The sequence below is a fragment of the Leiobunum rupestre genome, chromosome 9 (genome assembly GCF_980474605.1).
Source record: "Leiobunum rupestre chromosome 9, qqLeiRupe1.1.hap1, whole genome shotgun sequence".
Taxonomy (NCBI): Eukaryota; Metazoa; Arthropoda; class Arachnida; order Opiliones; family Sclerosomatidae; genus Leiobunum; species Leiobunum rupestre.
In genome coordinates this window covers 51,968,290-51,981,382 of record NC_143392.1, presented here as the reverse complement: position 1 = coordinate 51,981,382, position 13,093 = coordinate 51,968,290, and the positions used below count along the sequence as shown (strand labels likewise).

The following is a 13,093-nucleotide window of genomic DNA, read 5'->3' as shown; positions in this document are numbered from 1 at the left end:
GAAGTGACTTAAGAGAACTACATTATAACAAGAAGGCAACAATACTTGTTTGATTATTAATTTATTTTCCAGCTGTGATAGTACTTTTGCCAACGGGGATGAGAAAAGCATATTTGGAGGCAGTTAAAGATTTTCCATTTGAAGAAGTGCACGCAAATGGTCAGTATTTGGTATTTTAGATACTGAGATTACTTTAATTTTAGCTTATGTAACATAACCACTCCTAAATATGCTTCAGAATTACATCACAATGTTTTTTAAATTAAATTAATTAGTGAGGACACTATGTTTAAGAGCCATGCTAAGACAGATATCCTCATTAAAAATTATTTTATTACTACACTAGAAATATCCTCTTCAGAATTCATAGTCAGAGGACTTGCATCCCATCTTGGGTGAAGTGATCTACAGCGACCTCATTGAATTTTGTATTCATTTTGTTTGCGCCTGATAGACCTTGTCACGTAGATGCCGAGGGTATTTTTTTTATTTTTGTTGCAAATTATTATTTAATTTTTTAATTTAATTTAAAAAATTTAACATTTTAGCAAGGCATTTTCAAGTGTTTCGTTATACTTATTTCCGTCGTGTGTTCAATCGGTGTCCTAATATTTTCCACGTGATATTCCGGTAGTTTATAAAATAAATTAAAGTTTTTGATCATTTTCTAGGTGTTATATATTTTTTGGCCACAAACGCTTATTTCAGGTTTTAATTTAAGCGTAAAGCTTGCACTTTTTTGGGCGTTTTCACGTTTTTGGTTGTTGTTGATAATTTAAAATTAAATACTTGATGCGTAAGGCTTTTTACTGTCCTCTAGGTCTCGTTATAGATGGCCCATCGCTTTTTTTAGCATGGGGCTGGGGCGGCACCGCGCGCCCCCAGCACTTGAGCGAAGGGAGTGCGCGGCGCTGTCAGGCGCAAATACGGGAAATTTTAAAGTATGCTTAGACCTGTTCTCATTTTTGTTACTATTTAAGTTGGTACGATTACAGAAGGCCCACCGTCAATGCTCAGAATGGGGCTGGTGCGCGCCTAATAAGTGGTGTCGGTGAATGCACGACGGAACTATTTTTAAGAAAAATGTTACTAATCCCCTAAAATTACTACTTTTTTAAAATTAAGTTAATTAAAAATTATTTGCGGCCCAAAAAAATTAATTCGTAATCTACGCGTCAAGTGCTACATTCTCCGCCAAAAAAACACGGTAATCCCCTAAAATTACTACTTTTTTAAAATCAAGTTAAAGGAAAAGTTTGGTTCCAAGTTTTCTAGCGCTAAAACTACCCTTACCAAAATATAAGTTGGCTAAAAACCACTTACGACAACTTGTAATTCAACTTGGTTTTCAGTTGGTATTTGGGACAAATGCCTACTAAAAAATAACTTAAATCGTCTTTATTAATCAACTTATTTCCAATTAAACCAGAATCGACATTTACATTTAACTACTTAAAACCAACTTAAAAATAATATGTAACTTCCTGACTAACTAAACCAACTAATTACAAACTTAGCAAAAGAAGTATTTTCCTACCAACTGAATATCAACTCATTACCCCTTCAACTAGTAACTTGAAATATGCTGACAACTTGAGCTTACTTAATACCAAGTTAATATCAACTAATAATGAGTATACAAACTAAATACAAACTGAAATCCAACTTATTTTTTTGGTAAGGGTATGATTTACACTCTTAAGAAGAAAATACAAGTGAAGAAATTTTTTTAACGAACTTTAATAATTAGTTATAAATTAAATGAAATTCATTAACACTGAAATCTGGGTGCCGCCATTACCGATTTAAAAAAAAATATCGATCAGTTACCGAAGACACCACGCACGAAACTATAGAGCCTAACCTTCTCTTGTTCTATCCAAATAGAGATAAAAGCACGCTTACCGTTGTACATGCTGTATTTTCAACGTGATTCTCTCTTTGTGGTCACATGACTTACACTCTTCAATTGTTGGCGGGATATTTTTAAGAAGTTTAGACTGTCCAATAAAAATACTAGATTATAAAACGTCTCTTAAGCCTAGGACTAACAGTCTCTAATTTTTTGCAATTATATTTCATAAATCTGAAATGTTTCGTGTAAAACTATGAAGTGGAACCGGAATGAATATACAGAAGAAGAACTCAGGGAAATAGAAAATCAACAAAGAAATGAGATAGTTGGTAATGCCCAAATTCAAATCAATTTAGAGGAAATCAAAAAACTGCACTTGTGGGAAATGTGTCCCTGAATGGGTTGGCCTAAGAGATATTTAGGTTGGAAGAATGTAAGGAGAGGGTTCATCTGTTGCAAACAAATTGAGAAGATTATTGAGTACTAAAATTAATCTGATGGAGATGAACCAGCTCAGTGTGTAACTAATGACATTGATTATAAGTTTGTGCCAATGAAAGCGTGCTTTGAGAACCACTTATAGGAGCTATTTGCACGCTCGTCAAAGACAATTACCTGAAAATTTTACAAACAGGTAGGTAATTTTACATGTAACTTTAACTAATTATATTTTATATTTTAGAACATATCGTTATACAGCTTATCGAACGTATACGCATCTCATTTTTCAGAAGGTGGATTAGAGTTATGGGTTATTTTCTATCACAATCTAGTAGTGATTAAATAGATATTCAGAATCACAATATGTTATAAATCATCATCATAATATCAGAAAAATATTGGTAGCGTATAAAACTTATTAAATAGCCCTAAAACTCTTTATTTCCACTCCAGGTTCGTAGGTTGTATATGCATTTACATCATCTTGTAACTGATATATTTTCCCCAGTTACAACCTAGTTCGATTGTTCCCTAACCTTGTTAGTGCGTTAGAGTGAGAGAGCATTACAATTTACGAAAACACCAAATTAGTTCCAATCATTATTTATTTGAGGCGATTTAGGTAGTTATAACAATATTAATAACCAAAACATTAGAAAGTAACAATTCTTCAATGAAGTACAATAATAGTTTAACTTGAAAGAGTAAAAAAAACACAAAACATCATACCCGTAGGTACCAATGTGCAGCCGACATAGCATAGCACTACTATAAAGTAATAATTACTGACTTCCTCCGTAAGAGTGAAGAATGGCGAGGTAATGACAAGTTAAAAATACACCAGCTCTTTCTAACATATAATAATTGAACATAACATTACAAAATACACTGATATTTGCAACTAAATAATAATATATCCCAAGAACTACCTAATCAACCTACTCCAACAGCATCATCACTATCAATCGTAGCTAACCTCCCTTTATATACAGCCACTATGGGCATACAGCCAAAAGGAGTAAAAAAGATAATTTAACGACGTCATGAGAGACGTGCTCTAAGTGACGTCTACCTAAAACAAGCCGTCCATGACGTCACTAACGTCGACTGCTAAAGTTAAGTTAACTAAGCTCAGTTCAATTTTAAGCCTATGCCAATAAATAATTAGTAGGAACATTAAAAGAATGATAGATAAATAAGAATGTGTATAAAGAGATGGTTCTGGTCTCATAGGAAATAGGAATTTCAAGCTGTCAATGGTAAGAAACCTTACCATTTGCTTAGGCCTAGGCTGATGGAAACTAGGGTGAAACTTCCGGCGGCTGCAATCTTCAGGAAAGTTTTTTCGTATTTCAAGAATTGTGCAAAGTGGGACAGCGTTGAATACCTCTCTCCAGCTTCTGAAAAATGAGATGCGTATACGTTCGATAAGCTGTATAACGATATGTTCTAAAATATAAAATATAATTAGTTAAAGTTACATGTAAAATTACCTACCTGTTTGTAAAATTTTCAGGTAATTGTCTTTGACGAGCGTGCAAATAGCTCCTATAAGTGGTTCTCAAAGCACGCTTTCATTGGCACAAACTTATAATCAATGTCATTAGTTACACACTGAGCTGGTTCATCTCCATCAGATTAATTTTAGTACTCAATAATCTTCTCAATTTGTTTGCAACAGATGAACCCTCTCCTTGCATTCTTCCAACCTAAATATCTCTTAGGCCAACCCATTCAGGGACACATTTCCCACAAGTGCAGTTTTTTGATTTCCTCTAAATTGATTTTAATTTGGGCATTACCAACTATCTCATTTCTTTAGGATGATAAAACTGGCGAATAAGTAGATAAGTCCATAATGAAAAGGGGTAATAAAGCTAAACCCTAAACAAATTTGAAGAAATTTAAAAACTTACTAATAGCTCGTACCGATAGGTCTTTGAGCAGACAAAAACGCGAAAAGTGGACCAAATCGCGTTTCTGTCTGCTCGAAGACCTATCGGTACGAGCTATTAGTAAGTTTTTAAATTTCTTCTTTATTATCCCTTTTCATTATGGACTTATCTACTTATTCGCCAATTTTATCATCCTTTACAATGCAGTCCATAGGTGGTTCCTTTTAACATCTCATTTATTTGTTGATTTTATATTTCCCTCAGTTCTTCTTCTGTATATTCCGGTTCCACTTCATAGAGATTTACACGAAGCATTTCCGATTTATGAAATATAATTGCAAAAAATTAGAGACTGTTAGTCCTAGGCTTAAGAAACACAGCAGACGTTTTATAATCTAGTATTTTTATTGGACAGTCTTAAACAATCTCCCGCCAACAATTGAGGAGTCTGTGAGTCATGTGACCACAGAGAGAATCACATTGAAAATACAGCATGTACAACGGTAAGCGTGCTTTTATCTCTATTCTATAGTTTCGTGCGTGGTGTCTTCGGCGACTGATCGATAATTTTTTTTTAAATCGGTAACGGCGGCACCCAGATTACAGCGTTAATGAATTTAATTTAATTTATAACTAATTATTAAGGTGCGTTAAAAAATTATAGTTTTAACTCTAGAAAACTTGGAACCAAACTTTTCCTTCAATTAAAAAAATAATCATTTGCCACCAAAAAAAATTAGTTTCGTAATCTAAGCGTCAAGTGCTACATTCTCCACCAAAAAAAAATTTCAACGCTGGGGGCGCGCGGCGCCTCCCCAACCCCATACTAAATAAGGCGATGGGCCATCTCTAACGAGACCTAGAGGACAGTACCAAGCCTTACGCATCAAGTATCTACTTTTAATATCAACCAGAAAAAAGCATTTGTGGCCCAAAAATACAAAACACCGAGAAAATGAAAAAAAAACCTGTAATTGGTTTTATAAAGTACGGGAATATCACTTTGTGGCCCAAAAATACAAAAAACCTAGAAAATTAACAAAACTTTAATTGATTTTATAAAGTACGGGAATATAACGTGGAAATTATTAGGACACCGAAACTGTGGTGTCGGCGAACACATGACGGAAATAAGTACAACGAAACACGTGAAAATGCCCAAAAATGAGAATTTTTTTAAAATTTCATTAAAAAATTAAATAATCATTTGCGGCCAAAATAAAAAATACCCTCGGCATCTACGTGACAAGGTCTATCAGGCGCAACCAAAATTAATATAAAATTCAATGAGGCCGCTGTAGTTCACTTCACCCCTTTTTTGCAATTTTTAGTCAAATTATATTTTGAACATTTTTAAATGATAAATTTATCACTAATAAATAATTATAATCAGGCTAATACCCAAGTCTTTTAGCGTCTTTTAATGCCTTTAAACAGGTGGCTGGGTGCATAGGAGGGTGGTGGCAAGCACTACGTACCACACAAGCAAACTGCTATTACCATAAACCTCGAGATAAAATGGAAAGCGAAATAAATCCCTGAAACCAACAAAGATAGAGGAGTTGATTTGAGTTTTCACTCCCGTGGCATGAAGGGCTTGCCACCACCTTCCTACGCATTGTAACCCGGCCACCTGGATTGATGGCTTTAAAAGTCGCTTGATGACTTAGGGCTAAGGTGGTGCCTTGGGTATTAGCGTAGCTGATTGTTAATTTTATTTAGCTCAGATTAACCCAGCTTCTTTTGTTCCGAGGCGAAAGTGCTAACCACTCCTCCACTCCACATTTTCCATTTAATGAAAATAAATAAATTTGCATGAAGAAGTGAGGTTTTTCACTTTTGAGCTGGCCTGTTTAAAATAATGTTAGAGATTGAAATCCTCTGAGGAGCATGACGTTCGTATAAATCCCATACACTTTTTAATTGAAGGATTTTAAAGATCTTGAAATCAACATATAAATCCTGAAATCCAGTTAAAAATCAGTTTCTAAATCTAGAAAATAGCCTAAAATATCAGAAATCAACAATATAACTGTACTCTGACAGCTGATTTTGAGATTTCCAAAACTTGGTTCAAAATCCCGTGCGCAAATTTTAGTGTCGAACCCCTCTAAATTTTACGTTTCTTTATTACAGTGATGTAGCAAAGTTATTTTTTTTTAATTTCCAAGTTTTAGAAACAAGTAGTGCTGCCAGTGTATTGAAAGCAGATTATCAAAAGTCAAAGATAAACTTTGTTAGAGAATGCGTTGCAAACTCTGGTATGTTAAGTTTGACTTTTGCAGGTGCTACATTAACAAAATATAATTAAGCTATTTCAACCTGAAAAAATAAAGTTAAAGCAAATGCCTTTAACAACTTAAACAGCACATGACAGTGTTTTTGCTTTTAGTATCTCTTGATTTTTAATGACCTAGTGGGATACTACGTATGGGTGAGATTTTAGTTAGTGTCAGGCAGAGAAAAAAACAAAACCAGGTTGGGGTTTAAAAGAGAAAATAATCGACTTTATTTACATATACAGTGCATAATAATAATAAAGCAGTCAAGTTGAATAAACCTTGTTTAGTCAGTTTTTAAATAATTATTTTTTAACTTGAATTAATTTGTATTGTGTAGGAGCGCATTGCCCTTTTTGCAAGCAGTTAATAAAAAATGGAATAAGGTCACAAGTGTGCTCTCATGTTTGTTGTACAGGATGTTGGAAGACTATACTAAAGGTTATAAATTTCTTTAAGGCCGCAGAATTAGTTAATGTACCAAAGTTATTGAATAGTGATAGTCATAATGTAAGCAGCATTTCCTTATGCATCCTCCTATTCATTTAAGTTTGCGGTCTCTTCACAAATTTAGAGAGGAATTAACGTACACTCCCTCTTGAGGCTGTGCAAAGAAGCGCATGTAGGAAGTGTCATAACAAGGAAAATGCCACTTGAAAATTTTTATTAGAAAATTTTGGTTCATTAACTTGTTTAAAACTTTCTATGCTCATAACCATTTTTCAATTGCTTTGTAAACTCCTAACTTCCTTTATTATTTAAAAAAAATGGAAACAAATATATTGCATTATTCAAAATTTATTCTATTAACTATTTTCAGCTGTTCATCTTAATGTTTATCCATAGCCCCTTAACTTGAGTGACCCTGGACAGACCTTACTACACGAGAGTCTATACCACGCACCCTATTTCACTTTTTACTGGTTGCTTCCCTTAAAAAACCATCGCATATTTAGGAAGTCCAGCGTTTTATACATTTAAGATATTTATAATGCCCCGTCTTGGTGAAAACTTCAGGTTTGTGTTTTGTATCGTCCATCCGCTAGTGGCGCAACCTCTGCCGTACCGGCTGTCACGTTCTTTCAAGCAGAAATATAGAGACGTCAGGGTTAGATCTAAGTCATTCTTAGTCTTTCATTTAGGTTTATTTCATTTGTATAGTGTAATGAATGTGCTTAATAATAACTCGTGGTTTAATTATAACGAGTAGTCCTCATTTCCACACTAATATATAATAGTTTGCATCCATTTAAAATGATTTAGTTAATAAATTACAGGGTGTTTGAAATTGATTGACAAAACTGTATTGTAGAAGTACGAAATTTTCAGGGGTATTCGATGACTAGTAATAGTTTTAAATTTTCATGAAAATCAGGGCATTGTGCTTTTTTTTTAAGTATATTATTTTTCACCAGTAGGACGTTGCAGACAAAAAGTTTCAATGAGAGAGTGAAAGAGCAGGCTAAAAGATCAGAATAAACTTGGTTTGGTTAAAATCTGACTAGTTTTCACTGAAATATGAGGTTACGGAAAAACCAGATGGTCATAGGAGGCAATAGCTTTTTATTCCATTTTAATCTAAAATTGGCAAAAATGTTTCTTTGATGGAATTAACCACTTAGAATTGCCAAAATACAACATTTGACCTAATGTCATCTGTTTGTTCACTTACGATTTGATTATTCTCAAAAATGTTGCCATTTAGTATTTTAAGCTGTACCACTACAAAATAAAATCATTATTTGAAATTATCAATTCAAGTTAAGTATGCCTCGTTATATTTTGGAGCTGCACACCCATGTGCTTTAGCTATTTCTAGATATAAGTAATCGGAACGCCCGTACAGTAATTCAGCAACTTGTTTTTTTTTTCATTAACTCATATTTCAGTGAAAAATGGGTGGAATTTAATCAAACCAAGTTTTTTTCTAACCTTTTAGAGTCTATACTCTTTCACTTTCTCATTGAAAATTTTTGTCTGCAACCTACCAATGATAAATAATTTTTTGCTGAAACCCCTATTTTTTTGAAAACTAAAATTTAAAAACACGAGTTATGGAATACCCTCGGAAAATTTCGCAATTCCACAATACATAGTTTTTGCGAAAAACTCTTTTATCGATCAATTTCTAAGCTCTTCTATAATAATAAATTATTTTGTGAGTTATGATTATTTAGATGTTTGCAAAACTGCTTGAAATATATTATTTAGCCATATTTCACGCTATTTTAATCCTTGACGGTCATAGTCAACGCCATCTTTAATTTGCTTTTCGTTGGTATTCAATAGTAGCTCAGCTAACCCTTACCAAAAAATAAGTTGGCTAAAAACCACTTAGGACAACTTGTAATTCAACTTGGTTTTCAGTTTGTATTTGGGACAAATGTCTACTTAAAAATAACTTAATCCTCTTTATTAATCAACTTATTTCCAACTAAACCAGAATTAACATTTACATTTAACTACTTAAAAGCAACTTAAATCCTACTAGGGAAACATCTAAAAACCAACTTAAAAATATTATGTTATTTCCTGACTACTAAAAACCAACTAATTATAAACTTAGCAAAAGCAGTATTTTCCTACCAACTGAATAACAACTTATTACCCCTTTAATAGTAACTTGAAATATGCTGACAACTTGAGCCTACTTAATACCAACTCAATATCAACTACCCTTACCAAAAAATAAGTTGGTTTTTAGTTGGTATTCACATTTAAGTTGATATTAAGTTGGTTTTAAGTGGTCTGCATATTTCAGTAAACTAGTTAAGTTGGTATTTAGTTGGTTTTTAGTGGTCAGAAAATTACATATTATTTTTTAAGTTGGTTTTAAGTTGGCTTTAAGTGGTCTTTATTAAGTAACATTTTAAGTTGCTTTAAGTGGTCTTTATTAAGTAATATTTTAAGTAAGTTTTAAGTTGGCTTTAAGTGGTCTTTATTAAGTAACATTTTAAGTAAGTTTTTAGTTGGTTTTAAGTTGGTGTTAAGTTGTTTTTAAGTAGGTTTTTAGTTGGTATTTGTCTCAAATACAAACTTAAAACCAACTTAAATAGTTCTTAGACCACTTATTTTTTGGTAAGGGTAATAATGTGTATACAAACTAAATACAAACTGAAATCCAACTAATTTTTTGGTAAGGGAACATTTTCGCCTTCTACACCCACTAATATTATGGGGCAGAATTAAAGAGCAGCCGCTGATGAATTCTGAATTGCCAAAATCTCAATGTTTTTTGATGAATTTTTAGCTCTTAAATATTCTTATAAGCTTCAGAAAATGTTACCAAAATTCTCCCAGAGTTGCCAATGTCATGGCTTGATTAAGACTTAAAAAAATAAATCTTTTATGTGGATGAAACAATAAAATTGCATATGTACCATAATCAACAATAATGTAATGTTCATGGTTCATTAAATATAGCATGAGGGTTAAAGTAACTAAATGTGCGACGATTTGTGAAATGATCTAAGCACTTGTCTTATTCACTTTTTAAAATAAAATCGGGTGTAATACAATGAAAGGGAGAGCTGATTTTATGCTTGATCAAGTTCTTTCAATAACTACAACAAATACTATTACTCAACGAATTGTTTAACAGGTGGTGAAAGAATGCACAAATTTTTACCCAGTACCACAAAAGCAAATTCATTTGTGGCGAGGCAAAAGTGCTAACTGCTCCGCTAAACCATAATATAGTGAATTATTATTATTTTAAGTAAGGGGTTGGGTCAAGCCCAACCTAGCACTTCGCCCCAGCTGTTAGGCATGGAAAAGTCCAGTCTCCAAAATGAAGCTTGAGATTTGCTTCGCGTTGATATTGGAAAGCTCGCTCGTTTTCAGCCTGTGCATAGCAAAATGCTCAAACCTTTGAGTCGCATATAAATCAGACACAAAGGACATTGAGAGGAAGTTTCCTCCTCTGCAAGGCATGCCCTGCACATAGGACTCCCACTGATGCCAATCAGATGCAGATGTCTATTTAGTTGGCAGTGACCCCTAAAAGTAGGCCTGTAACCAAACCACCCTGATACTACTCTTAGATGACCGGGGCATAAACTCCTTTGTCTGCCTCTAACCATCCGTCTCAAGCCTAAGCTTGACCTGACTCTCAGCCATAGTGCATCTATGTCATTCCAGAGTTCATACTCATAAAGGTCTTTGGTGTCTCATGGGTTCCATACCTAACATGGCTACAAAGGACATGACATTTCCCTTACCAAAAAATAAGTTGGCTAAAAACCACTTACGACAACTTGTATTTCAACTTGGTTTTCAGTTTGTATTTGGGACAAATGCCTACTAAAAAATAACTTAAATCATCTTTATTAATCAACTTATTTCCAACTAAACCAGAATCAACGTTTACATTTAACTACTTAAAACCAACTTAAAAATAATATGTAACTTCCTGACTACTAAAAACCAACTAATTACAAATTTAGCAAAAGAAGTATTTTCCTACCAACTGAATAACAACTTATTACCCCTTCAACTAGTAACTTGAAATATGCTGACAACTTGAGCTTACTTAATATCAACTAATAATGTGTATACAAACTGAAATCCAACTTATTTTTGGGTAAGGGTTGTAATTCCAACAGTGACTTTGTTCCGTATTTAACATTTAGTTAAAGCTTATGCTTTACCTTGGGCTTTAGTTTTAACATTGTCTAGAGACTATCATTATAAGCGTCAAAGGTCATGTTAGACTCAACATAGTGATTCTACCTAAGTATATATAAATACCATCTTGAATAAAATTAGTGGGGTTCACAGAACAAATACTTTTTACAAGAAAGATCTTTTTTCCCAAATCTGGGAAAACGAACCATAGTATTTTGTATTTTGACTTATGCATGACAACAAAGTGGTAATTAATATTGAGTTCTCAATAAAATCTTAACTTTAAAAAATTATTAAATATTTCTTAGTTTATTTTTTTTATTTTCAGACAACTAAGAAGTGCCCACTATGTTTAAAATGTGTGAAGTCAAGACATTTAAAGTGGATACACACATTTTCATATGCTCCAATAAATTCTCAAAATATTGGATAAAACCCATTTTTTTGTATAAATGTTTTTAAAATGTTTAGATTTTTTTAATATCTGGCTTGATAAATTATTTTTAATAAAAAAATTGTAGCAAATTGAATAGTTTAAATCGTGAATTTGTTTTTATATATTGGTAAAAAAATCATTCTAAACATTGTTTAGAGGGAGTTGAAAATAACTAGATAAAATAGTACAATATTACGTAATAATATTAAACTGCAACAACCAAGCTGGGCTTACAAGTCATATTTGACTAAGCCCATAAAACCTGTTTTTTTTACTCACCAATATATTTGATTTGATGTATATAAGGATGCCTAGTCTGCAGTTAGTTTTTTGATAACATTTGTCGATCTCCAGTTTCCAGGAGAGTTTATCATAATAATAATAATCAGCTAGCCACCACCCTAGGCCCAAGTCATCACGTACTATTATTGCCTTTAATTCAGGTGGCCGGGTTAAATTGACTAGGAGGGAGGTGTTAAGTCTATGTCACGCGTGTCAACAGATCCCTACACTTACTAATACTGTTAGCCTCTACAAGTTTTTATGAAACTACGCAGGATTTTTTCCAAGTTTTCACCCAGTGCCACAAGCTGCAATCGAAGCCGGCTCCTTTTGCTGCGAAACCACTCCGCCACCCCACATCATCAGTAATGACTCTTAAGATATTTATATGTAGTAACTCTTAGTTCTATCCCTTAATTTTTTGTGAATTCAACGGGTGTCAAGGAGATTCCATTAGTTATTAAGATCCTGGAGCTGAGAGTGGTACAGTACCGCCTAGAACAAAGTTCACTAAGCGAGCGCTCGCTTAAAGCGAGGCGGGGGTCTGGCAGCAGCCCTAGCTCATTTTTCCCCCCCCATAAGTGCCGCTTTAAGCGAGCGCTCGCTTAGTGAACTTTGTTCTAGGCGGTACTGTATAAAAAATAATTATTTTTTTGTGTACCCCCATACAGTTATTTTGAAATTTTTTAAGAGACACTTAGTGAAAGGCAAGTTATTCCTTGAAGAGTTTTCGTTTATTTTAGAGAAAATAGATATATTTGTTTGTTAAGCTTGGGTCTGCCATTGTACATCACTCATCCATAAGAGGGAGCCGCAAAATATTGGAACCGTTTAGGTGGTACTGTAAACAGCAATTTGAAAAATCTATGTGAAAGTTTAGTTTCTACCCCTATTTCCAAAGATTCCAACAGGAAACCTAGTTAAATTAAAAAATTAATTATAACTATATAATTAAGGGGTGTGCATTATGTAATTTGTGTAATATAATTTACTGGCACAATATGCAGGATATTTGTAAAACATTAAGGTACGTAAGAATTAATAAAACTCAAATTGAACTCAATCAGAAAAAAAGTACCTCAATAATGTGTCATTCAAGACGTGAGCTAGGAAATAGCATTTGTATAGGCTGGTGAAAGTTCTACTGACAGCGGTAATTAAATTTTTGAATTAAATATTTCAGTTACAAATAAACAATTATAAAACACAAGGATTTTCTTGCAAAAATGAAGAAACAGGTGGTTTTCTACAAAAGTAAATTTATTGAAATAAGATTCAA

The 13,093-nt window shown here is 33.3% G+C and overlaps 1 protein-coding gene across 8 annotated transcripts in view; it reads left to right on the top strand.

The window, feature by feature from the left end:
- The window catches only part of LOC149930877 (regulator of telomere elongation helicase 1 homolog), a 41,552-nt gene extending 29,947 nt beyond the window's left edge, over nt 1–11,605 (top strand). For 2 of the 8 annotated variants that reach the window (XM_090158596.1, XM_090158594.1), the window contains exons 19-22: nt 73–159; nt 6,363–6,452; nt 6,811–6,911; nt 11,425–11,605. In XM_090158596.1, coding sequence (XP_090014722.1) covers nt 73–159; nt 6,363–6,452; nt 6,811–6,911; nt 11,425–11,529 — 383 coding nt within the window. In that variant the 3' untranslated portion in view covers nt 11,530–11,605. Of the gene's footprint in view, nt 1–72; nt 160–346; nt 396–6,362; nt 6,453–6,810; nt 6,912–11,424 lie in introns of all 8 variants that reach the window. The other 6 variants (XM_090158595.1, XM_090158597.1, XM_090158599.1 and 3 more) reach the window with 6 other exon arrangements.
- The last annotated feature ends 1,488 nt before the right edge of the window (nt 11,606–13,093 follow it).